This window comes from Lathyrus oleraceus, chromosome 4 (assembly GCF_024323335.1).
Source record: "Lathyrus oleraceus cultivar Zhongwan6 chromosome 4, CAAS_Psat_ZW6_1.0, whole genome shotgun sequence".
Taxonomy (NCBI): domain Eukaryota; kingdom Viridiplantae; phylum Streptophyta; class Magnoliopsida; order Fabales; family Fabaceae; genus Lathyrus; species Lathyrus oleraceus.
Genome location: NC_066582.1, coordinates 2750669 through 2775037, shown reverse-complemented (window position 1 = coordinate 2775037; position 24369 = coordinate 2750669). Strand labels below are relative to the sequence as shown.

At 36.9% G+C, this 24369-nt stretch overlaps 1 protein-coding gene across 2 annotated transcripts; it reads left to right on the top strand.

Moving 5' to 3' along the window:
- The first annotated feature begins 7073 nt into the window (after positions 1-7073).
- LOC127138257 (uncharacterized) lies at positions 7074-24007 on the top strand. 2 transcript variants are annotated; one of them, XM_051064663.1, is made up of 10 exons: positions 7074-7471; positions 7573-7650; positions 7725-7834; positions 8096-8262; positions 8354-8423; positions 8585-8639; positions 9700-9783; positions 10048-10086; positions 10347-10393; positions 23543-24007. In XM_051064663.1, exons 1-10 carry the CDS (start codon positions 7310-7312, stop codon positions 23646-23648), a joined length of 918 nt encoding a protein of 305 aa, XP_050920620.1. In that variant the 5' UTR covers positions 7074-7309; the 3' UTR covers positions 23649-24007. The 2 variants fall into 2 exon arrangements, with proteins under 2 accessions (XP_050920620.1, XP_050920621.1); XM_051064664.1 differs by having other exon boundaries at positions 7114-7471; positions 10344-10393; positions 23543-23665.
- Positions 24008-24369: the final 362 nt, after the last annotated feature.

Sequence of the window (24369 nt, the reverse complement as noted above, 5' to 3'; positions counted from 1 at the left end):
TTAATACTAAAAGGATGAAACCTAACGAGTTAAATCGAACTTACCTTTGGCATTATCGATTAGGCCACATAAATGAGAAACGCAATTCCAAACTCCATAAAGATGGACTCTTGGACTCTTTTGATTATGAATTATATGAGACATGCAGATCTTGTTTAATTGGAAAGATGACAAAGTTTCCATTCACAGGAAAAGGTGAAAGAGCGAATGATCTTTTGGCCTCATACATACTGATGTATGTGGACCACTGAACATACCAGCCAGAGGAGGTTTTCAGTACTTCATCACATTTACTGATGATTTCAGTAAATATGGTTATGTGTATTTAATGAAACACAAATCGGAGTCCTTTGAAAAGTTCAAGGAATTCAAGAATGAAGTTCAAAACCAACTAGGTAAGAATATTAAAACTCTTCGATCAGATCGAGGTGGTGAGTATTTAAGCCTAGCGTTTGATGACCATCTGAAAGAGTGGGATCCTATCCCAACTTACTCCTCCTGGAACACCCCAATGGAACGGTGTATCTGAGAGAAGAAATTGAACCCTGTTAGACATGGTCCAATCCATGATGAGTCACGCCGATCTTCCAAACTCCTTTTGGGGACATGCACTATTGACAGCAGCTTACACACTTAACCGTGTTCCATCCAAAAAGGTTGAGAAGACACCATATGAGATATGGAGTGGTAAGAAATCACATATGTCTTACATGAAAATTTGGGGTTGCGAAGTTTATGTGAAACGACAAATTTCAACTAAGCTTGAGCCCAAATCTGACAAATGCTTATTTGTGGGGTATCCTAAAGAAACAAGAGGGTATTACTTCTACAATCCTTCTGAGTTCAAAGTGTTTGTCGCTCGAACTGGAGTTTTCCTAGAAAAGGATTTTATTTCCAAAGGAATCAGTGGGAGGAAAGTAGAGCTTGAAGAAATTCAAGAATCACAAAGCATTGATACACCTATGGAGGAATTAGAGCAGGAAACACAAGTAGGTGTGAAAGAGAAACCTGCTCAAGTAGAACAAGACCGACGTAGGTGAAGCAGGATACATCACCTACCTGAGAGATATGGATATCTCATAAGTGATCAAGGTGATGTATTACTCATTGATCAAGATGAGCTCGTGACCTACCAAGAGGCTATAACTGGTCCCGAGTCTGAGAAGTGGCTAGAAGCCATGAAATCTGAAATGGATTCCATGTACACAAACCAGGTTTAGACCTTGGTTGAGCCTCCTATAGGAGTTAACCCTATAGGATGCAAGTGGGTCTTTAAAAAGAAGACTGACATGGATGGTAAGCTACATACCTATAAGGCAAGACTAGTTGCAAAAGGATATAAAAAAATTCATAGGGTTGACTATGATGAAACCTTTTCACCAGTTGCAATGCTTAAATCTGTTCGAATTTTACTTGCTATCGCTGCATATCATGATTATGAAATATGGAAGATGGATGTCAAAATTGATTTCCTTAATGGGAATCTTCTTGAGGATGTGTACATGACACAGCCTGAAGGATTTGACATACCAGAAGAAGCCCAAAAGATATGTAAGTTACAAAGATCAATCTATGGATTAAAGCAAGCTTCCAGAAGCTGGAATCTTCGTTTTGATGAAACGGTAAAACAATATGGATTCATCAAGAATGAAGATGAGCCTTGTGTCTACAAGAAGGTTAGTGGGAGCATGATCATTTTCCTGGTATTATATGTAGATGACATATTACTCATTGGAAACAATATCCCTACCCTACAACAAGTAAAGTCTTGGTTGGGGAAATGCTTTTTTATGAAGGACCTGGGTGAAGCAACCTATATATTAGGAATCAGAATCTATAGAGATAGATCACAAAAACTGCTTGGCCTAAGTCAGAGTACATACATAGACAAAGTGCTGAGACGCTTTAATATGCATGATTCCAAGAAAAGATTCATACATATGCAACATGGGCTGTGTCTATCAAAAACACAATCCCCTTCAACTAAGGAAGAAAGGGATCGCATGAATAAGATTCCATATGCATCTGCAATAGGATATATCATGTATGCCATGTTATGTACTCGACCAGATGTCTTGTATGCTTTAAGTGCAACAAGTAGGTACCAATCTGATCCCGATGATGCTCATTGGGTAGCTGTCAAGAATATCCTTAAGTATTTGAGAAGGACTAATGACTCATTCTTGATATATGGAGGTCAGGAAGAGCTGGCTGTAATTGGATACACCGATGCTAGCTTCCAGACAGATAAGGATGACTTTAGATCGCAATCTGGTTATGTGTTTTGCTTAAACGGTGGCGCTGTGAGCTGGAAAAGTTCAAAGCAAGATACAATTGTTGATTCTACAACTGAGGCCGAGTAAATTGTTGCCTCAAGTGCAGCAAAAGAAGCTGTTCGGATCAAAAAGTTCATTAGTGAACTTGGCATAGTTCCTAGCATTGTGGATCCCATTGGTCTCTATTGTGATAACAATGGTGCTATCGCACAAGCTAAGGAGCCTAGATCTCACCAACGACCCAAACACATACTTAGGCGTTATCACCTCATTCGAGAGATAATAGATAGAGGAGATGTGAAAATATGCAGAGTACCTACACTTGACAATATTGCAGACCCACTGACAAAGCCTCTTGCGCAGCAGAAGCATGATGGCCATACTAGATCTATGGGCATTAGGGGTATGCCTGATTGGCTCTAGTGCTAGTGGGAGATTGTTGGTGTAAGACCTAGAGGCCAATACTTTTGGTACTTATATCGAATTATTTATTAATAATAAAAGGCTTTTTCTTTATTATGTTTGTTTAATAAAGTCCCTAGAATAGCTAGTCTGTTTAATGTATCAAGTATGACTTAATCATGAGATCACATTAAACATAAGGACACTATTCTTAAAGTATCCGTAGTCGAGCTTTATTGTGAAGTGGGATAACATTAAAGCATTAAAACTATTATGTTTATAGACTGATGATCACATCTCATGGATCATGGATAAAGAGTTATCAAGTCTTAAACATAGGTATGAGTATTAAGAGTAATATTTATACTGGATTGACCCGCTATGAGAATATTGTATAGAATGTTATGCAAAGTGTCATAAGTTATTCTCATGGTGATAATGGTGTATACCACCCTTCGACCTGAAACCACTATGGACCCTAGATGTAGAGTCAAGTGCTTTATTGCTGATCAAACATTGTCCGTAACTGGATAACCATAAAGACGGTTGATGGGTACTCCACGAAGCATGCTAAGGGACATGAGTGACCTAGATGGAATTTCCCCATCTTGTGTAACAGGATAAATGTCTATGGGCCCAATATTGAACTTGACAAGGATGACACGGTCTATGCCTTGTGTTCAATATAGACATAAGGGTAAAAGGGTAATTATACACATAAGTATTATCACAGAAGGATTTGTCAGATCACATGACATTTTCGTGTCTTGGGTAGCAGTGATGTGTTGCTAGATACCGCTCACTGTTTATTATGTTAAATACGTGATTTAATATAATTGCTAATGCCGCGAAAACCTACAGGGTCACACACAAAGGACGGATTGATGAGAGATAGAGTAACTAAGGAACACCGTAAGGTACGGTGCACTTAAGTGAATTGTAGAACATCGTAAGGTACGGTGTACTTAAGTAGAATACGAAATATGGTAAGGTACCACACGCTTAAGTGAATTTGGCATATTATAAGATATGGGCCACATACACTTAAGTGGGCTTTTTAGCTTGAATCCCACACAAGTGGTTCTATAAATAGAACCCTTGTGCAGAAGCATTTAATGCAGTTGCAATTTCGTTTTCTCTCTCTCTCACTCAAAGCATTCATTCGTAGCAGCTAGCACTGAGATTGAAGGAATCCGTTCGTGTGGACTGAGTAGAGGCGTTGTCATCGTTCAACGTTCGTGATCGCTCCGTAGATCTGCATCAAAGGTTTCAATCGTCACAAGAGGTAACTATTCTATCACAGATCATGCCCATTCGTAAGGATCACTAAAGGAGAAAATTTTAATTTCCGATGCGTTTTGGATCGCCCTTCTCCCTCAAAAACTATGTCTCATTTATGTAAAAGTTACTTAAAAGGGAACTACCATTCCCTTTAGCAAGAGAAACGTTTAAAAAACATTGCATTAATATCATGACAGGTTGACCATTAGCTAGATAATGGACGTCACGCAATGTAAAGGCGCTGACGGGAAGGTCGTCATCTGGATGACACCTGTCAGGGTGTCTAGGACGTGTTTGTACATTTTTATTTTATTATAATCATTTTCCCCAGACATTGACGGGCTACCCGTCATGGGTATGACGCCCGTCAAGCTGTCAAAACACGTTTTTCAAGTTTTTTTACCATCCCAATCATTTATCCTCATTCATTCCACTTAAAGTCCTTTTTCTTTCAAACTTCCAGCCATCTATCTCCCCCAACCATTTAGACATGTACATCTTCTTCATTTTTCCATATTTTATTCTCTTTATCTTCTTCATCTTCTACACTAAATCTTACAAACTCCATTAACACTTCAAACTTCAAACACCCCTAACTTCTTCATTTCTAACCAAAATCAAATCCGAGACCACCATTCTTATCCTCATTCTTCCAACTTTCATCCCCACCATGTAAAAACCAAACTTTCCTCCTTCCTCAAAATCCCAAATTTCGAACCTCATCACCAATCACTTTATTTATTCTTCCACCATGCCTCTAAGGAATACAATTGACTTTATGGACATTATTTTCAAAGTTGGAGTTGGTCAACAATAGCGATACGCAACTCTGTACCAGCGTCAGATTACTCGTACGAGGTACTCCGATGATTCTTGTTTGACAATGTGAATTTTATGTTGGACAGAATATGATGGACTTACTTTATCAATTTACGTCACTTTGCATATGAGAAACTCACACTTGAGTTCCTCAGTTCTTACACTTATATCATGAATCTCGTAATCTGAGCCTCAATTGGGACTGTTACATTTAGAATGTTTAATATGGATTATGAGTTTGATCAAAACCAAATTGTTGCCCTATTACATTTTCCGCATGATGTCAGTATCCCATGTGAGGCGAAATCACACTTGTTTTAATCTTTCAAGATTGGTGGATTAAGTCATTGTTGAAGGCGAAATCACCTTGGTCGGGTGGACTGGAGTAACTTTGAATTTCAAGCGAACGAGGATAAAATTCTGTGTTGATAGCCTTATTCTTCGTGTGTGTTTTATTTGTAAAAGTTTTTATTATTTGTGAAAACAATCCAAACCCCCCTTTCTTGCTTTTCTCTATCTTCAAGCACTACCTTGGACATTCATTCATGTCAAGCGCAACACATGATTAAATATGAGAGTGATGAGAGATATCACTTGATGATTAATAATACTATAGACAGAAGCATAATTTTGCCATGCCCAAGTGCACTGATGTGCAAGTCGGGGCTAATCGGCTTTATAATTTATCGGTGAAGACACCGATGTTGCTCCTATGGACGTCGATGCAGGTAGTGAGACTAACAATGAGTTGGATCAGAGACAGACACTCTCTTGCACCTTCTCACCTTACATGCACCCTCTCGCTTATGCATCATTCTTCCCCACCCACCTTTCCCCCATGCACATTTTTCACTTACACAAACTGCACTCCTTGAGTCTTGTGGTCCCGTTTTTTGTTCGTTCTCTAGGGTTCCCGTTTCTTTGATTTCCTCTTCAGTATCTTTAGTTTCCTTTATGCTTCCTCATTTTTCTTCGCCAATGGATCTTCAGCTTCATTCAAATGGTTTATTTCCACTAGAATTATTCGATTTCCCGGCGACGATGACACCTGTTTTTTCGGTCGCCCTCGTCCTTTAGTCATCCTCCTCTCGACCTAAATTCTATTATTATTATTATTATTATTATTATTATTATATAGAAATTTAGTTTGATACCAATTTGTTGGGTAACCTGTATAACAAATTATTTGATAAATGATGATTAATTGAGAGAAAATTAGATAGTGATTGAGGAAAAAGAGTTTATTGATTGTTGTGTGTTTCAATTACAACGAGGGGTGATATTTATGGATACACGGACCATCTAAATCAAATTCAAAACAAAATGTCTAAAAACAATATGATATACCTAAAGCTGATATATCTGACCGACTATATGATATATCCACGAGTATATTCTTAAAGTAGGATGTCTAACTAAAATTGATATACTCGCCCGATATATGATATACCCCGAGTATATTCTTAAAGCAATCTGTCTAACTAAAATTGATATTTCTCGTCCAAGTATATGATATACCTCCTCGGGTATATTCTTAAAATAATCTGTCTAACTAAAACTGATATATGATATAGCCCCTGACTATATTCTTAATGAAAATTAAATTAACCACAATAACTTGTAACATTTTTTTGTGTGTATTAAGTTCGTTCGAAGATTCATATCCATAATATAGAAATAGTAAAATCGAGTTTTCAATGTATTTACCCCCCTTCATGAAATGGATAAAATAATTTCAAAATTTAAATCGTAAATAAAATTCAAATCGATAAGCCCATCAAACTCCCGAGCCCTTTCTAACATGAATACTTCGAGAATTTAACTTACCACCCCCACACCCATATATTTTCATAATTCCCAAAATATCCATGAAATTTTTTGGGTCAAAAGTGCGAATGGAAATTCTGATAGTTCATTTAAAATTTCTGATAAGAATCCAATTTTTCGATATCAGTCCAAATTTCTGATAATTCATTTTTAAATTTTCGATACATTATTTTATGTAGTTTATCAAAATTTTTAAAAAATACTATAGTTTATCAGAAATTTTAAAATTTCCGATGATATAATTTTTAAATTTTGTTTTCATGCTATAATTTATCAAATTTTTTGTGTTGAATTTTTAAAGATAAATGGGGTGGTAAATTAATGCAATAAGAGGTTATAGAATTTTTTTTTTTCAAAATTTCTGATAATTGCAATAGGAAAAATAAATAAATTAATGAGGGCATAAAAATAATAGCATTCATAAGGGGTGACATATATAAGTGGAGGTGACCATTTAAATCATCTAATACTTCCCAATGTGAGAACCACAAAAAAGAAAACAATAATCTATTATTATAACAATAATAATAATATTATTTTTATTTATTGAAATTTAGTTTGGTAGGATGAGGAAGAGACGCATTCATCCATTCGAGATTGAAGGAAGTAGCTCTTTAACAAATCCATGAGAAGAAAAGGAGAAAAGTTTATTATCAATGAAAAAAATATTAACAAGTAACAACAATAATATTAAATATTAAGCTATGAAATTGAAATTACTTCCATCAACAATTTCATCCCATTCCTTTGCACTCCGTCGTGATTCCAATTACAATGCTTCTTCTTCTTCCTCCTCCGTTCACAGACACAAGCACAGTTTCATAGTAGCCTCCAAAAGCAAAAAGCACCGTCACAATGACGCTAAGGTTCCTTCTTCCCCTTTTAATTCTTGTTTCTAATTTGCAATTTGCAATTTGCAACCACTTCGTTAGTTTCTCACATGCGTTCTTCACTACTCACTAATTAGGGTTCCAATTCTCAACCAAGTCCTCCCAGAATCACTTCAAACGCCAAGCAAAACCTTCAAATCCTCAAGACATGGAAGGTACCTATCTTCCTCATTACAATTTCCTCTATCTTTGATTATTCTATTTACTCATTTCTATCTATATTGTTTAGGAGTACGAAAAACGAAAATCTACCGCTCCAAGACCTTCCACCAGTTACCGCAAAAAGAAGGCGGAAAAGGAAAAAAATCACGATCGTGATCCTATCTCCTCCCTCGACAAGTAAGATCGTGTTTGAATTAACAACTTAACTTGGAGTTTATGACGTATTAGTTTTGGTAACTTATTTCGAGAGCTTTTGAAAAAAAGCCGAAAAAATGTATGAATATGTCATAAGTTGTTTTTATTAGTTTTTATTAGTTTTCTCGCGCTGTATTAGAGGTGCTTATGCATGTAACTTCTAATAAATAGTAACCATATTAAAGAAGCCTTTTTCTTTCACAACTTTTTTTTTTGTTGCTAAATTGCTATTGTGCACTGCAGCTCAAACCAGTTTGTTATTATAGATGATGGTGTTCCTGTGATGCTTGTGGATGGCTATAATGTTTGTGGATATTGGATGAAGCTCAAGAAATATTTTATGAGTGGAAGACTTGAGCTGGCTCGCCAAATGCTGATTGATGAGCTTAAAACCTTTAGTATGATCAGAGGTTTCTGCTTCCACCTTTACTAGTACTCATTTTTATGCTTTCTACTATTATTGCTCTTCATTAATGTTTTCAATGTTATTTGCTTGTACAGAGATCAAAGTGGTTGTTGTATTTGATGCCATGATGTCTGGGTTCCCCAATCACAAGGAACGTTCTGCTGGGTAGTGTTTCCGCCTTTACTTTTAGTTACTGTGCTAGTTTTTCATTTATCATCATACACCAATGTAACCATTTGGTTTGACTATGATAGTTATAACATCATTTTAATTTTTACATTCTTCTAAGTTACAATCTTATAGATTATAATTTGGCCGTTTTGCAGTATCGACATTGTTTTCTCAAGTAAAACATCTGCTGATATATGGATTGAAAAAGAGGTTAGATATAACTACTACAGGTCAATGGAGTTCCCATCTGCAATTTTGCTCTGGTCAAGTATCATCAATCATGATTTTATAGACACGTTCCTTCTTTTCTAGAAGATGTTTGGAATATGAATTTCACCATCTCTTTGACCTCTAGATAGGCGATTATTGTAGTTTTGATTTTGATCTACAATGGATGGGTTCTCCTTAAATATATTTTGTATTCCCATATTAGGTATGCACAGCACACACTATCGGTACTTCTCGTGTACATGTTTTTTTTTTACACTATTGTGTACACATGGTATGTACACAATATTCATTCGTTAGTTATTACTCAATGTTCAAGTTAATCTTTACATAACTCCAAGTTTTTTTTTGGACAGAATGTCGTATGCACATGGTTATGTTCACAATACTCACCCATTAGTTATTTTCGATATTCCAGTCAATCTTTACATAACTCCAAGTTTTGTTGATAAGTTGTTTGGTATGTTGCTAAATGAAATGAATCGACACTATTTTCTTCATAATTTGTGACTAATCACTGTAACCTTGTGCATACCAATACTGGTATTTGTACCTGTATCCATGCAACACAGCTCTTGACCTTGTTTTCAACATTCTAGCATCTTCTGCTGCTATTGCTTTTATATGTTAAACTCTTCTAAGATATTAATGGATTAGCATCTATAGTTCCATAATGTAAAATGAGATTATTTTCTGCACATGTGAACCTTGAAAATTGAAATGCAATGATGTGATGCATATAACTTATTAATGTTTTTAATTAGAAAATCAGTGGTAATTTGCACAAGTAAATTATAACAGAGCTAATTTTTCATGAGTAGGAATTGAACTTGGTACTCTGGGCTTTAAAACACTTGCAAACACTATTTTCATTTATAATAGAGCTTCGTTTTTTCTTTCATCAAGTGAATCTTCTTGCATCAAAATTTAAACTATCAACTGGGACGTGTTTGTCTTTTTTATGAATACCATACATATTTAATTTTATTGTATTTGTATCATTTGAATGGAACTTACAAGTTGTATTCTTTACTCAATTTAGGTTTCAGCTTTAAAGAAGGACGGTTGCCCCAAAGTCTGGGTTGTCACTTCTGATCGCTGTCATCGGGAAGCAGCATATGGAGAAGTATGCGTATTTTCATAAATTGAAAACTTGAGTAAAATTGAAGCAACTTGATTGTCAGTTGTCTTTATAATTCTTTTCCAATTATGAGTATTGTTCTCTCCTTGTTAATCTATGCAAACTAAGGAAATAAAAATATACTATGATTTTAGTATGATTTCCCTTATTTTTTAAACTGCTGGTGCATACCACCCGGTTATCACGTAACTGTTATTGTGTCATGCTCTGTTTATATGTTCAAAAGATTTAAACTCTGTATGCTTTCAGGGAGCCTTTGTTTGGAGTTGCAAGACATTGGTAACTGAGGTAGGACTTTCATATGACGTTTTTGAATGTTTTCTTCTCATAAAATGCACGTCTTTAATTGTTTTTGTTGCACATTAAAATCTCAAGTTTTTTAGTGGAGTATTAATTTTAAGAGTTCACATAATTTATAAAAACACGGCCTTGCAATTAAAGAGGTTCAGAAATCCAAATCTTAGATAATTTTGACAATCCCATGGATGATTTTCATATCCTTCAATGACATTTTACATGGTCTTGTTTATTAATTGTTTGAATAGTAGATTGAGGAATCACATAGGGAGCTTGGTGAGATGCTTCAAGAGCAAAGGTATGCCATGCCTGCATTAGGTTTGAAAAATATGTAATTTCCATCAGAAATATTCGTTTTGTCATATATCTTTCATGTTAATTTATTATGATTTTTTTTGTTACAGTCACAAATTTCCTTAATGAATATCTGATTATCTGGGTTTATTTATATGCTTGCATTTTAATTCTTGATGGGTTCCTGCAGAAAAGTTATGCCAAAATGGAAAGGAAAATATAACTATTGTTAGGAAGTATCTCCTATTTAGGGATGATATAATCTATTTAGCACCATATTTATTGAATCTTAATTGCTGTCATATAATTGGTTTCCTTAGTTTCTGTATTTATGTAGTTTCTAGTATTAAGTTGTAAATCTTGTATGTGCGTGTGCTGAGGGACTCCTCAAGCAACTCAGTAAATATTTGCAATCTAAAAATGGCACTAAAGCCATTCATCTGGGTCTGGTTCAAGCAATATAGTAAGACACTAAAAAATTATGTCTCTCGTTGTTGCAGTCAAGTTAGGTCTTCCAACCAATCCTCTCTGATCAAAAAACTGTTGGAACACTCCTAGCCAGAAACTGTTGATGTAGTAGCCTTAGAAGAACGGTCGCCAGAATCAGTCACTCTCTGCCACATGCCCTCATAATTTCAATCTGGGCTTTTTGTTCGTTACACTATTGGTCTTGTTCAGACCACCTAATTTTTTTAACCTCCTTGGGGTTTGGTGGTGTTAGGAACCTTTATTTTGATATATGGAAATAACTCCGAAAACTGGGCAGAAATGAATAAACAAGAGAATGGTTCTAACTAGAATAAAGATTGATCAACAAAATTGGGAAAAGAAGAATTCTTTGAATATCTTTCTGTTACTATCAATAGAATGTATAACTAGAATTGAAAGAGAAGATACAAAGGATTTACAATGATGAAGTTAACCTTACACACTCAAGGCTTTCCCAAAGAAGCACTCTCCTCTCACACTAGAGCTATCTCTGGTCACTAAATTTAATTATTCAAAAGCTATCTTTTTTTCTACCAATTGAGGACTAGTTAAAGACTTCCTAAGAATAATCAAAATAACAAATCTTCACAACCACCTAACAAACTTATGAAATTACTAACTTCTATTAACTAACTCATAGCTACAATAATTATCCTATATTCTATATCCTAAATGTGACCAATTAAGTGTTGGTTTAGATTGCGGGCCTTTGTTCCAATGACCCCCCTAGTATTCTACCTCTTGTCTTGTGCGAATGGCCATTAGCAATGCCTTTATATTTTATCGCTCTCTTTGAAGCTAAATATTAGGATCATGTTCCACTGAAAGTAGACAACAGACTCAGTTCTCCACCACCACAATTGCTCATACCGACAATCCTACTATTTGTATATAACATATTGGTAATCATCTAACTTCTTGGATTCTTCATACTACTTCCTTCAACCATTAATCTGGTGACCGATCACTTTAGTTTAGTCTTTTTGCTCTACATGGTTTGTCTATAGCTTTGTGATACTTTCTGCTGACTCTAAATTACTTGTACAAGGCATTCTTTTTACTTCCTATTACAACATGTCATTAAAATTTGTTTATTTGTTCCCAGCGTGTCCTTTTAATTTGATTTTCTTGAGTTGACTTCCACCTTTAATTGTTCAAGAATTTTACTTTTGGTTCCTTTACTATCCTGGACTGCGGAATGTTTAAGACCATTGGCATAAAGTATGAAGCACATGAACTTTAAGACCATTGGCATAAAGTCTGAAGCACATGAACTTCACTATCTGAAGACATATCCCATGATATGCATTGCTGCTGAGTCTCTCAGTATTGTTTTTATTTTTATTTTTATGGATGTCTCTCAATTGCTTATCAATGCCTTGGTCATCCCAATTCATTAATGGCCTTTGTCCTACTGCAAAGTTAGAATATTTGAGTTGTGAGTCATGTAACCTTGAGACGTATGTCTGTTCCTCCTTTTCTAGTCAAGCCCGGATACTCCTATGGATCCAAGTGTCAAATTACTACTCAATCAGGGGGAGCCTTTATCTGACTCAGGAAGATATAGAAGATTGGTTGGAAAGTTGAATTATCTCACAGTCACTCGTCCAGACATTTCTTTTGCAGTTAGTGTCGTAAGTCAGTTCTTAAACTCCCCTTGTCAGGAACACATGGATGCTGTTATCCGGATTCTGAGATACATCAAATGTGCTCCAGAAAAAGGTCTAGTGTATGAAAATAAAGGACATACTCAGATAGTTGGATACTCCGATGCTGATTGGGCAGGGTCACCCATTGATAGACGATCCACCTCTGGGTATTGTGTACTTGTTGGAGGAAACCTTATATCCTGGAAAAGTAAGAAACAAAACGTAGTTGCAAGATCAAGCACCGAGGCAGAGTATAGGGCCATGGCAATGACAACATGTGAACTTATTTGGTTAAAACAGTTGCTCAAGGAACTTCAAATTGAAGAAGCAAGACCAATGACACTTATTTGTGATAATCAAGCCGCATTGCACATTGCTTCAAATCCAGTCTTCCATGAGAGGACTAAACATATTGAGATAGACTGTCACTTTATCAGAGAGAAAATTGAATCGGTGACATCGTCACAAACTTAGTCAACTCTAATGATCAATTGGCAGACGTGTTTACAAAATCTCTGTGAAGTCCCAAAACTAATTATATATGTTACAAGCTTGGTGCATTTGACTTATATGCTCAAGCTTGAGGGGGAGTGTTGATATTTGTAAATATAGTATTAAGAATATTTGTATATCGAATAGTCCCACATCGACTATATCATGTAATTAGTTATAATCTCTCTATATATAATAAAGTCTCCGTAGTGCTTTTAAAAACACACGGTTTATTCAAATGTCTCTTAGTCTCTTGTATTTCAACAATCTCCAAGCAAGATAAATCCTAAACTCAAATTTGAGATGAATCAAATATGAATCAATTCTAAAACAAACTAATATTATGATAGTCCTAATTAAACTAGAGCAGATCTAATGGGGTCTTGCATTATAATTCAATCCAAAAATGAAGAAACAAAAATAACATCCAAATTGCAAAATTCCCGTACTCGTAACTTGATTGTGCAAGGAGCTACATGTAGTAAACGGCAGGTGGCCAGGCCCAAGCGTCGTCCCATGCATCTATTGAGTGATATCCAATACATGATTGTGCAAGGAGCTACATGTAGTAAACGGCAGGTGGCCAGGCCCAGGCGTCGTCCCATGCATCTATTGAGTGATATCCAATACATGATTGTGCAAGGAGCTACATGTAGTAAACGGCAGGTGGCCAGGCCCAGGCGTCGTCCCATGCATCTATTGAGTGATATCCAAGCAGGCTTCTTTCCATGTGGTGAGTATGGTTTCTATGCTGAAATTCAAAATCCATTTCGAAAATCAAATAGGATTTTAAGGAGTGAGTGACAATGCAAATGGATATTTCCTCCTATGAATTTTAATCATTTATGTCTCTCTTGACATCATATATAAATTCACATACTTTCATGCATCTCAACAAAATAGGGCAGTTGAAAGATACAACTGCCATGTTATTGTGATTGCTCGAACTTTTGGTTTATACAAAGAGGTGTTATGTAAATAGCTTGCTTTTTGATCAGTTGTATGCCTATTTCAACTCGTGTTTGGTTGTGCATGTTTTGTTTCTTGATCGGTATAGTTTGCGGGTTCTAGGATGCAAGGATATAACTGTCATTTGCTTGTCACTAATCATCAATATACTTCTTTAGATCCTTCCTTCTTCGGCGAGGGACCATATTTCATCTCTTTCGTCTACTATTTGTTAGACTATGGCACGAATCTAGAGGGGGGGGGGGTTGAATAGATCCCAATTAAAATTTGAGTCGGCGCTACCAATTTAAAATTGGTTTTGAAAAATTTGTTTTTAAATGCGGAAGCGGCCGAGGAAAATATAGTCTAAAACGAACCGTTATTGGAAAACCGGATATGCGTCAAGCCAATGGATTAGAGATAAAGTGAAGTACGAATCACTACACTATTTGCTCAATCAATGGTTTGTTTCACTTACTAGGATTCCTAGTTCCAATGATCCAAATACCAAATCAAACAAGATACAAACTTAAGACAACTTTGGTTTAGGCAAATTATCAAAAACTTGGTGTGCATAAACACTCCAAGTGATATTTGTGTTGAGTAAGTAATTCAAATTGATCTAGTACAATATACTATTGTACTTTGGATTCAAAAACAGAGTTTTAATCTCTTACTCAATTAATATCGATGTTTGGTAAAGGTGCTTAAACTAAAATCACTTAATTTTTAAGCTGAAAAACAATTATGCAGAAAATTAAAGAAGACAGAGATTTGATGAGGCAGTTCCCCCGCCGTCCTCGCTTCGGGGTACGTCTGCCCTCAATTCTAAAACTAGAATTGAGATGATTTAATAGATATCACCTGTAGAATTTAACCGTTTATACAAGGATTGCAAAGCAAGTAAACAACTGAACTCTCAAGATGTTGAATGTTGCTTCCTCTCCTTGTTCCTTGATTCAAGATGAATCAAGACCTTCGATTGTTATTGATAGACCTCCGATTCCAGCCCCTTTGTTGAAAAACCTTCCGTTCTTCAAACCCTCGGCCCGGCTGATCTCAACCACAACAAATCGAACCCGAATTCTTCCCTTCAATATCACCGAATCCGCTACTAGACTGATGAAGACTTCCTCTTCTCAATCACCTTCGCTCAGCTGAATATTGGTGAAGCAATTCGTCCTAAAATCCCCAAACACAAACCGGTCTTGGAGGGCAAAACCCTAACGGTTTTATTCAAGAAAGAACCTGCCACAAGCTTCAACCCGAACTGGATTCTCCAATCTCAGCTTCGAACCTTATCACCTTTAACCGATCACGAAGCACATCAAAAATGGTTGTGTGTAGTTGATGTGTTGTGAGATGTTGAAGATGAAAATGATGAATCTTGGACACCTATTTCACTCTTTCTTGTTTCCTTGAACACTTGAAATCAATTTGACAAATGTTCGTTAATAAAAGTAATTTGACTTCTATTTATAGTAACTAGCTAACCAACCAAAAATAACAGCTTTTCAAACAGTGGAAAATACTTAGAAAACTGAGTTTACGCACGAGCGGTCGACCATAGGTCGGCGTGCGCTGACCCGTGGGAAATGCGCCGACCCCTATGGTCGACTCAAGTGTTCCATGCGCTGACCCGTGGCCAACAGCACTATGCCATGCGCCGACCTATGGTCGACTCAAGCAAGCATGCGCTGACTAGTCACCAACTGGTCTGAGTTATGCGCTGACCCGTGGGCGATGCGCCGACCCCTATGGTCGACTCAAGGCCTTCAAATCTGCAAAAATTTGTATTTTGTGATTTTCATGCATTTCGTCATGATCACATTTTGTCCACATATGTTTTATGAATTATAACAGATTTAGATAAGCATAGGAAAGGATATGATAAGTGATGTGTTGCATTTGTTTGTAGACGTGGAATCAACAATGCCGATTCGTCCATGATGGTCATTTGTCATCATCGAAACTTGTGATTGTATGTTGTCTGACAATTTGCCCTTACATACTCCCCCTTTTTGATGATGACAACCTGTGCAAAACCAAAGAGGCAAACAACATGCAGTATTGACACATTATGCACACTCCCCCTTTCTTTTGTAACCTAAGGCTATCTGCAAAAACGACTGTTAATTGTGGTGAACATTTTTGGCTGCTTTGTACACTTTCTCCCCCTTTGACAACATCAAAAAGAGACAAGGAATGATTATTCAACATAACATAAAATTCAACAGGAAATAACACAATCAGATAATAATATCACACCAAATATCATTACTGAACGATAGTCATTAATTAAAGGAAGATACACATTAAAATTAATGTTGCACAAATAAGCATTACAGAGAATTTAATACAGTCAAAACAACAAACAACAAATTCAGATGCATATGCAGTCCTATTTCCTAATGGTGTCGTCCTTGATGGTAACAGATATTAGGGTTTCTGTAGGGGTCAACCATAGATGATATTTGTTCAGCAATACCGCCTACATACTTGAGACTCCCGTCGACCGATCGTTCGTGGCGTTCAAACGCTTCGGTAAGTGCAGTATACCGTTCATTCATGCTTGTAGAAAGGTTATCAAGCCTCTCATTTTGCGCTTGAATTTGGCTGCTAATATGAGTATAGCGGTCATCCTGAGTTTGCATGAAGGATTGTTGTGCCAGCTGCATATTTCGCATCATATCCAACAATTCTGAAGAGTTTGCGTGCTGTGGAGGAGACGGAAGAGATTCTTCATCATACTGGTGATACGGCTGGTAGAATTGACGTTGAGTTGACTAGCCCGTATGTTGCCATTCACCCCAGCCACCCTGGTTGGGGACGTCTTCTTCAGTTGAATGTGAATGCTGAACCCAAGCGGAGTCGGAGTGGTCGTGAGTGTCAACTTGTGGAGGACTATTATCTCCACCATGGTGATCAAAGACTTGTCCTGCTTCCTCTTCTTCATTATCCTCTTCATCTTCTTCTGCTTCAATTTCATCATTGTCATCATCTGCTGCAACAGGCGGAGGAACATTTCCTCTTCGAACAAAATTGTACATCCTTCGCTCATCACACCAAAAATATCCCATCATAGACAGAGTTTTTGGGCTGAACTCTTTGTCTGATGAGATGGAGGTATACGGAAAGGGCGGATGATTGACATCAGCTGCAGTAAGGACCTCTTGAATGAAAGATCCGTAGGCAAGAGCCGTTCCTCGTCCGGAATCACGTAGGCTGAACATCCTACTGACAATGTAGTAGGGCCAGTTGATTTTCTGCTTATTCTTCAGAATGTACATGAGATGAACCTCAGCCTGTTCAACTCTGGAGAGACCACCCTTCTTTGGTCGCAGGATGCGTGAGACAATCCACTGAAGAATCCGTTCTCCTGTTTTCAGCTTGCCGGCAGTGACAGTTCGTGGGAACGAGTCACTGTTAACAATATGATCAGGATATGGTCGTTTCAGCATATCGTTCAACGCACTCCTAAACTCGTAACCTTCTATTTGGTGAGAGTCGGTTACCTCAGCTAGAGGATTTTCAGCATCATCCAATGACATATCAAAATATTTGTTCCAAACGTTTGACTTAAACGATACCTTTTTCGTGCCGATCCTGGAGTGAAACTTGTGCCCGCGAAACTTATCATGAATGCCGGCGTAGAACACTCGGACTAAGTCTTCGCTGTATTTAGCGTTGCATTCCAAGAATTTGACAATGCCTTGATGCTGTAGCAGAGCCATGATTTCTATGAGGTGCATGCGTTCGGCGGTAAACTTGTAGAAAGTATGTTGTCGTACAACTCCTCTTTTGCCGATATCTTTGTTGAAGGATTTGACGGTAAGCTTGTTGAAGTATGTTGAAGGATTCTATGAGGTGCATGCATTTCGTCATGATCACACTTTGTCCACATATGTTTTATGAATTATAACAGATTTAGATAAGCATAGGAAAAGATATGATAAGTGATGTGTTGCATTTGTTTGTAGACGTGGAATCCTTCAACAAAGATATCGGCAAAAGAGGAGTTGTACGACAACATACTTTCTACAAGCTTACCGCCGAACGCATGCATCTCATAGAAATCATGGCTATGCTACAGCATCAAGGCATTGTCAAATTCTTGGAATGCAACGCTAAATACAGCGAAGACTTAGTCCGAGTGTTCTACGCCGGCATTCATGATAAGTTTCGCGGGCACAAGTTTCACTCCAGGATCGGCACGACAAAGGTATCGTTTAAGTCACAAACGTTTGGAACAAATATTTTGATATGTCATTGGATGATGCTGAAAATCCTCTAGCTGAGGTAACCGACTCTCACCAAATAGAAGGTTACGAGTTTAGGAGTGCGTTGAACGATATGCTGAAACGACCATATCCTGATCATATTGTTAACAGTGACTCGTTCCCACGAACTGTCACTGCCGGCAAGCTGAAAACAGGAGAACGGATTCTTCAGTGGATTGTCTCACGCATCCTGCGACCAAAGAAGGGTGGTCTCTCCAGAGTTGAACAGGCTGAGGTTCATCTCATGTACATTCTGAAGAATAAGCAGAAAATCAACTGGCCTTACTATATTGCCAGTAGGATGTTCAGCCTACGTGATTCCGGACGAGGAACGGCTCTTGCCTACGGATCTTTCATTCAAGAGGTCCTTACTGCAACCGATGTCAATCATCCGTCCTTTCCGTATACCTCCATCTCATCAGACAAAGAGTTCAGCCCAAAAACTCTGTCTATGATGGGATATTTTTGGTGTGATGAGCGAAGGATGTACAAGTTTGTTCGAAGAGGAAATGTTCCTCCGCCTGTTGCAGCAGATGATGACAGTGATGAAAGTGAAGCAGAAGAAGATGAAGAGGATAATGAAGAAGAGGAAGCAGGACAAGCCTTTGATCACCATGGTGGAGATAATAGTCCTCCACAAGTTGACACTCACGACCACTCCGACTCCGCTTGGGTTCAGCATTCACATTCAACTGAAGAAGACGTCCCCAACCAGGGTGGCTGGGGTGAATGGCAACATACGGGCTAGTCAACTCAACGTCAATTCTACCAGCCGTATCACCAGTATGATGAAGAATCTCCTCCGTCTCCTCCACAGCACGCAAACTCTTCAGAATTGTTGGATATGATGCGAAATATGCAGCTGACACAACAATCCTTCATGAAAGCTCAGGATGACCGCTATACTCATATTAGCAGCCAAATTCAAGCGCAAAATGAGAGGCTTGATAACCTTTCTACAAGCATGAATGAACGGTATACTGCACTTATCGAAGCGTTTGAACGCCACGAACGATCGGTCGACGGGAGTCTCAAGTATGTAGGCGGTATTGCTGAACAAATATTATCTCTGGCTGACCCCTACAGAAACCCTAATATCTGTTACCATCAAGGACGACACCATTAGGAAATAGGACTGCATATGTATCTGAATTTGTTTGTTGTTTTGACTGTATTAAATTCTCTGTAATGCTTATTTGTGCAACATTAATTTTAATGTGTATCTTCCTTTAATTAATGACTATCGTTCAGGAATGATATTTGGTGTGATATTATTATTGTTATTTCCTGTTGAATTTTATGTTATGTTGAATAATCATTCCTTGTCTCTTTTTGATGTTGTCAAAGGGGGAGAAAGTGTACAAAGCAGCCAAAAATGTTCACCACAATTAACAGTCATTTTTGCAGATAGCCTTAGGTTACAAAAGAAAGGGGGAGTGTGCATAATGTGTCAATACTGCATGTTGTTTGCCTCTTTGGTTTTGCACAGGTTGTCAACATCGAAACTTGTGATTGTATGTTGTCTGACAATTTGCCCTTACACTATTCAACCTAATGTACTTCTTTAGGCCTTACCTACTCCTATTTTATCCATCTTTATCTCCCTTGAAGTTCCCATTGGCGGATTCTAGAACTGTTGAGATTCAGTCATATCCTCAGCAGAAACCTGTCATCATGCACCACTGTCCTTGGTGGAATGTCGTTCCAGATTTCTAGCAATTGAAGAAGCCAATGAGAATCGCAATGAGTCATGTCCAACTCAAACAATTTTTCAAACATTATGATTGATTTTTTTATGGTTATCTATCAATTGCTCTTTGAAAAGATACTCGGCCCACTAGAAACCCTACCACATTTACAATTTTAAAAAAAGGTTTTCATTGGTCATCTTTATCCTGCTCAGTGTTGTCTATGGCGAATTGTGGAAAATTGCGGCGAGGCAAAAATCCGCCATAAAATATGGCGGATGGCAGAATGGAAAATTGCAGAAGCAAGGCGGACAAGCAAAAAACATTATTATATGCTCACAAGAAACAGTAACTGGACATAAATTTTTTTTTAAAAATTCACATAACTTAAAAAACATAATTATACAGGGAAACATAATTATATAAGGAGAAAATTAGCATTCATATATCATGAGATTAGGAATATTACTTTATCAAATAGATGAGGCATGTCTTAAATAACTCAAAACATCATAAAAGACATTATAAAAACAAAACAATAAAACATTATAAAATTTCTAATCTTCTTCTCTAACTTCAACACAATCTTCTTAAAAGTTATTATCAAATGTGCCATGTCCTTCTTCCTCTTCTCCAGAATCTTCAAAATCTCCAAATTTCATGATTTTAGCAAACTCCTCCTCATCCTCCTGTTCTGTAGCTGCTACATCATCACTATCTATATATTTAAATTCTACTTCTTCATCAATCACATTAAGGACCTCCTTTCGTCTTCCTTTAGAGGTTGATGTTTGTGCTTGAACTTTCTTCTTTGTGGTTCTAGCAATTGTAACCTTTCTCTTCCTATTTGTTGTCTAGTAATTCTTGTAGGCTCTCCAGCCCCTGAAGTCACATAAACAGTTTCCCAATTGAGAGTAGTGTCATCTTCATGTACTAAATCATTTCCAGCCTCATTACAATCATCCAACACTCCCAATGACCACCGATTACAATCATCAACATCATTTAGAGAAATTGCATCAATTTCATCTCTAATATCATATCTTTCTTTGAGTTTTTGGTTTTTCCAACATTAGTGTCGATGAAAGAGTGATGCAAACCTGATGGTGAGGCATCAATGACATGAGAATCATAAGCGTTTGACTCCTCAGTTTTGCTGAGCAATGTTACCAGTTTGATGTACATATCAGGGCTGGTTTCAACTTTGTTATCTTGGTAATCATCAGTAGTGGATGATGAATGGTGATGCTCATTCGTGGTATCAACATTGTTGGAAAAACCTACCTTGTCTTTGTACCTAAAATCCGGTGGAAAACCATGTTTGAAATAGCAGGTATCAAGAATGTGCTCAGTCTTGCCACAAAATGAACAAACTTTGGAGTTATTTGAACCTCTGCCTTGGAAGTTTGGTTTGCCATGATCTTTGACTTGCCTAGGTTGAAATCTTGCATTAGGTGAAGAATTGTGTGTCTGAGCCAGGAGAATCTTGGAATTTTCAGAAGGAGAAAGGGAGGTTAACTGTCGTTCTTGTTGTAAGATTGAAGAGAAAACCTTGGTAACATCAGGGAGGGGTTCCACCATGAGGATTTGAGATTTAACATTGTTGAATTGTTTTTCAATCCTTTTAGAAAACATACATATTCCATGCCACATTCTCTTTGATGGTGAGGTGTGCACCATAAGTGCAGTTAGGAAGAATCCTGAGAGTTTCAAGATCTTCCCAAAGAGATTTTAACTCATTGAGATAGGCAATCCCAAATTTCTCACCTTGTCTCCGAATGAATTTGCTAAAGAAGATCAGATAACCGAAAATGATCGCTCTTGAAAAAACGATTGTCAAGATCTATCCAGAGTTGAGCAGCATTATCGACATAAGAGTGTTGGTGGAGCTATGAGTTTGCCATTGATGAATTTCCCAAGTATCGAAGAGAGCATCATCTTCTGGTGGAACTGAGTTTGCCATTGATGAATTTAATCTTGTTTTTGCTCAAGAATGTGCGTTTCATTGATCAACTTCAAGATTCATAATCATTTTCCGATAATGAAGGAGAAACAAGAATTGCACTAGGATTTTCAGCGGGATGAAAGTAATAGGGACTTGATTGATCACGGGTCGGGTTCTTGGTTGTTTGATTGTTGGTTTGTTGTGTGGTGTTGTTGTTGGTCGTGTGATTGTTGTTATTGGTTGTGGATGAAATCCTCATGAGCATCCATAAGGAAAAATGTGAATGAAGCTCAAGATGAATTGTATGGGAAGATAATGATGCTAAAATCCATGCAAGAACAATGTTGTTGCATCTTTCCCAAGTATCGAAGAGAGCATCATTTTCTGGTGGAGCTGTGAGTTTGCCATTGATGAATTTAATCTTGTTTTTGCTCAAGAGTGCATGTGTCATTGATCGACTCCAAGATTCATAATTGTTTTCCGATAATGGAGGAGAAACAAGAACTCCATCAGGCTTTTCAGCGGGATGAAGGTAATAGGGACTAGATTGATCAAGGGTCGGGTTCTTGATTGTTTGATTGTTGGTTTGTTGTGTTGTGTTGTTGTTGGTTGTGGATGAATCCTCATGATGAATTGTATGGGAAGCGGTGAAAGGAAGTTCACACTTCTGATACCATAGTAAGAATTGTGAAATGAACATAATGAGCTTAGCTCTATTTGCATTGATGTGTCGTTTATATACAAGGTGTAACTTGCAGGGCAAGTAACTGATAAAATAATAACAAACAAACTACCCTAACTAGCAACTACCATAACTGTCAAAACAGTTATTTGATACAAGAGTTATGTAACTCAATAAGGGAATTAAGGTCTGGTTTAGTATGTAAGTTGTAGCGACCTCATTGTGGTTTAAACAATCTCCTTGAACCCAGTATTATTATGCAATAATTTGGAGTGACTCGAACTCTTGGAGCAAAGCTGTTCGTTCAGTGTTTTGTATTGACATTCTTCAATTAGAAGATGAATTTATCATGTAGTTTATTTGAATGGTGTAGTTATTATAGGTAATGATGTGAGGGAATATCTCTATTGAAGAAACATCTCTTCAGTCATTTTTCAAACCATAGACTTGGGGATAGTTAAACACTTCCCTGGTCTTGAGATGGCTTATTCAGAAAATGGCATGTTATTTCACAAAAAGATTACTTGGATATATTGGAAGAAACTAGCAGAATCAATTGAAAAACCGGACCCTCATATGGATGTGAACATTTAAGGGAAATTGGTTGATACAATAGACTAGTTGGGTCAGTTGGACCATTTCAGCCTAATCACATCAGATATTCCATTCACAGTTAACGCGATGAGTCAATTTGTGCAATCTGTGTGTGTTGGATATTGGGGTTTGAATGTTATGTATGATATATAAAATTTTCTTGGATCAAGGGTTGTTGTGTGAAGTCGATGGAAATTTTGGATCAAGGGTTGTTGTGCTCCTCCTGAAATAAAGAAAATTTTAGAAGTCTGATATTTTTCAATACAGGGCAATACATTTATGCACTTGAAAGAATCAACTTGTGAATTGATTATGTTAATACTAATTGCTCAATTATATTAACAGATCTTGCTGACTGATTTGCTTATTCACGTTGTTATATACAGATCAACTTCTTTTCAAGGTTCATTGTTGAAGCACAGTCTCAGTACAGAAGTATTGGATGCTCTTAGGAACCTGAGGCAAAAGTTATCTGAAAATGAGTCGAAGTAGAATATCAAATTAAAATTCTTGTAAGAGAATTTAGTTTGACAGGTGAATAGGTTTTAATAATCCGATGTTAAAGATGCTTTTTTTTTGGCATGGATGCATTCACTATTTACTTGAAACCCTTCACTTGTTTGCTGGTTACTTTTATTCTTTCACATTATGTCAAAATCCGAACTTATTGAAAATGGCTTTGGCTGTGTCAACCATAACTGAGATATTATAAACACTGGTGTCATTTGATATCAAGACAAACAGCCTTAGGAACTATAATGTGTAAATAATCAGAATATCTGTACAGAGACAGTTTCTATAGGTTTTTGCTTGCGGGAATACAAAATCGCTGTACAATGTATTGCATTTAACTTGCCACCCCTCCATTTGATTCTGACAACCCCATAGTTTTATAATTTCAAAACTGTTTTTGAAAAAAATTTGAAACAGAATTTTTGTACATTTAAGGTACACTAAAGTTTCAGCGGCAATTCTAGATGTTCCAATTTATATTGGAACAACTAAATAAAATTTCCATATTCAATTAGTTTTTTTAACATTATCTAAAATTTTGAAATTTTTGATACAAATTTTAAAAATTTCGATAATATATTAGAAATTTTGAAATTTCCCAGTGTAAAATCTATTTTTCGAAAATTTTAGAATTTTCTATAAAAAAAATGAAAATTCAATTTTTTTTGATACATACTACAAATTTCTGATAAAAACAGAT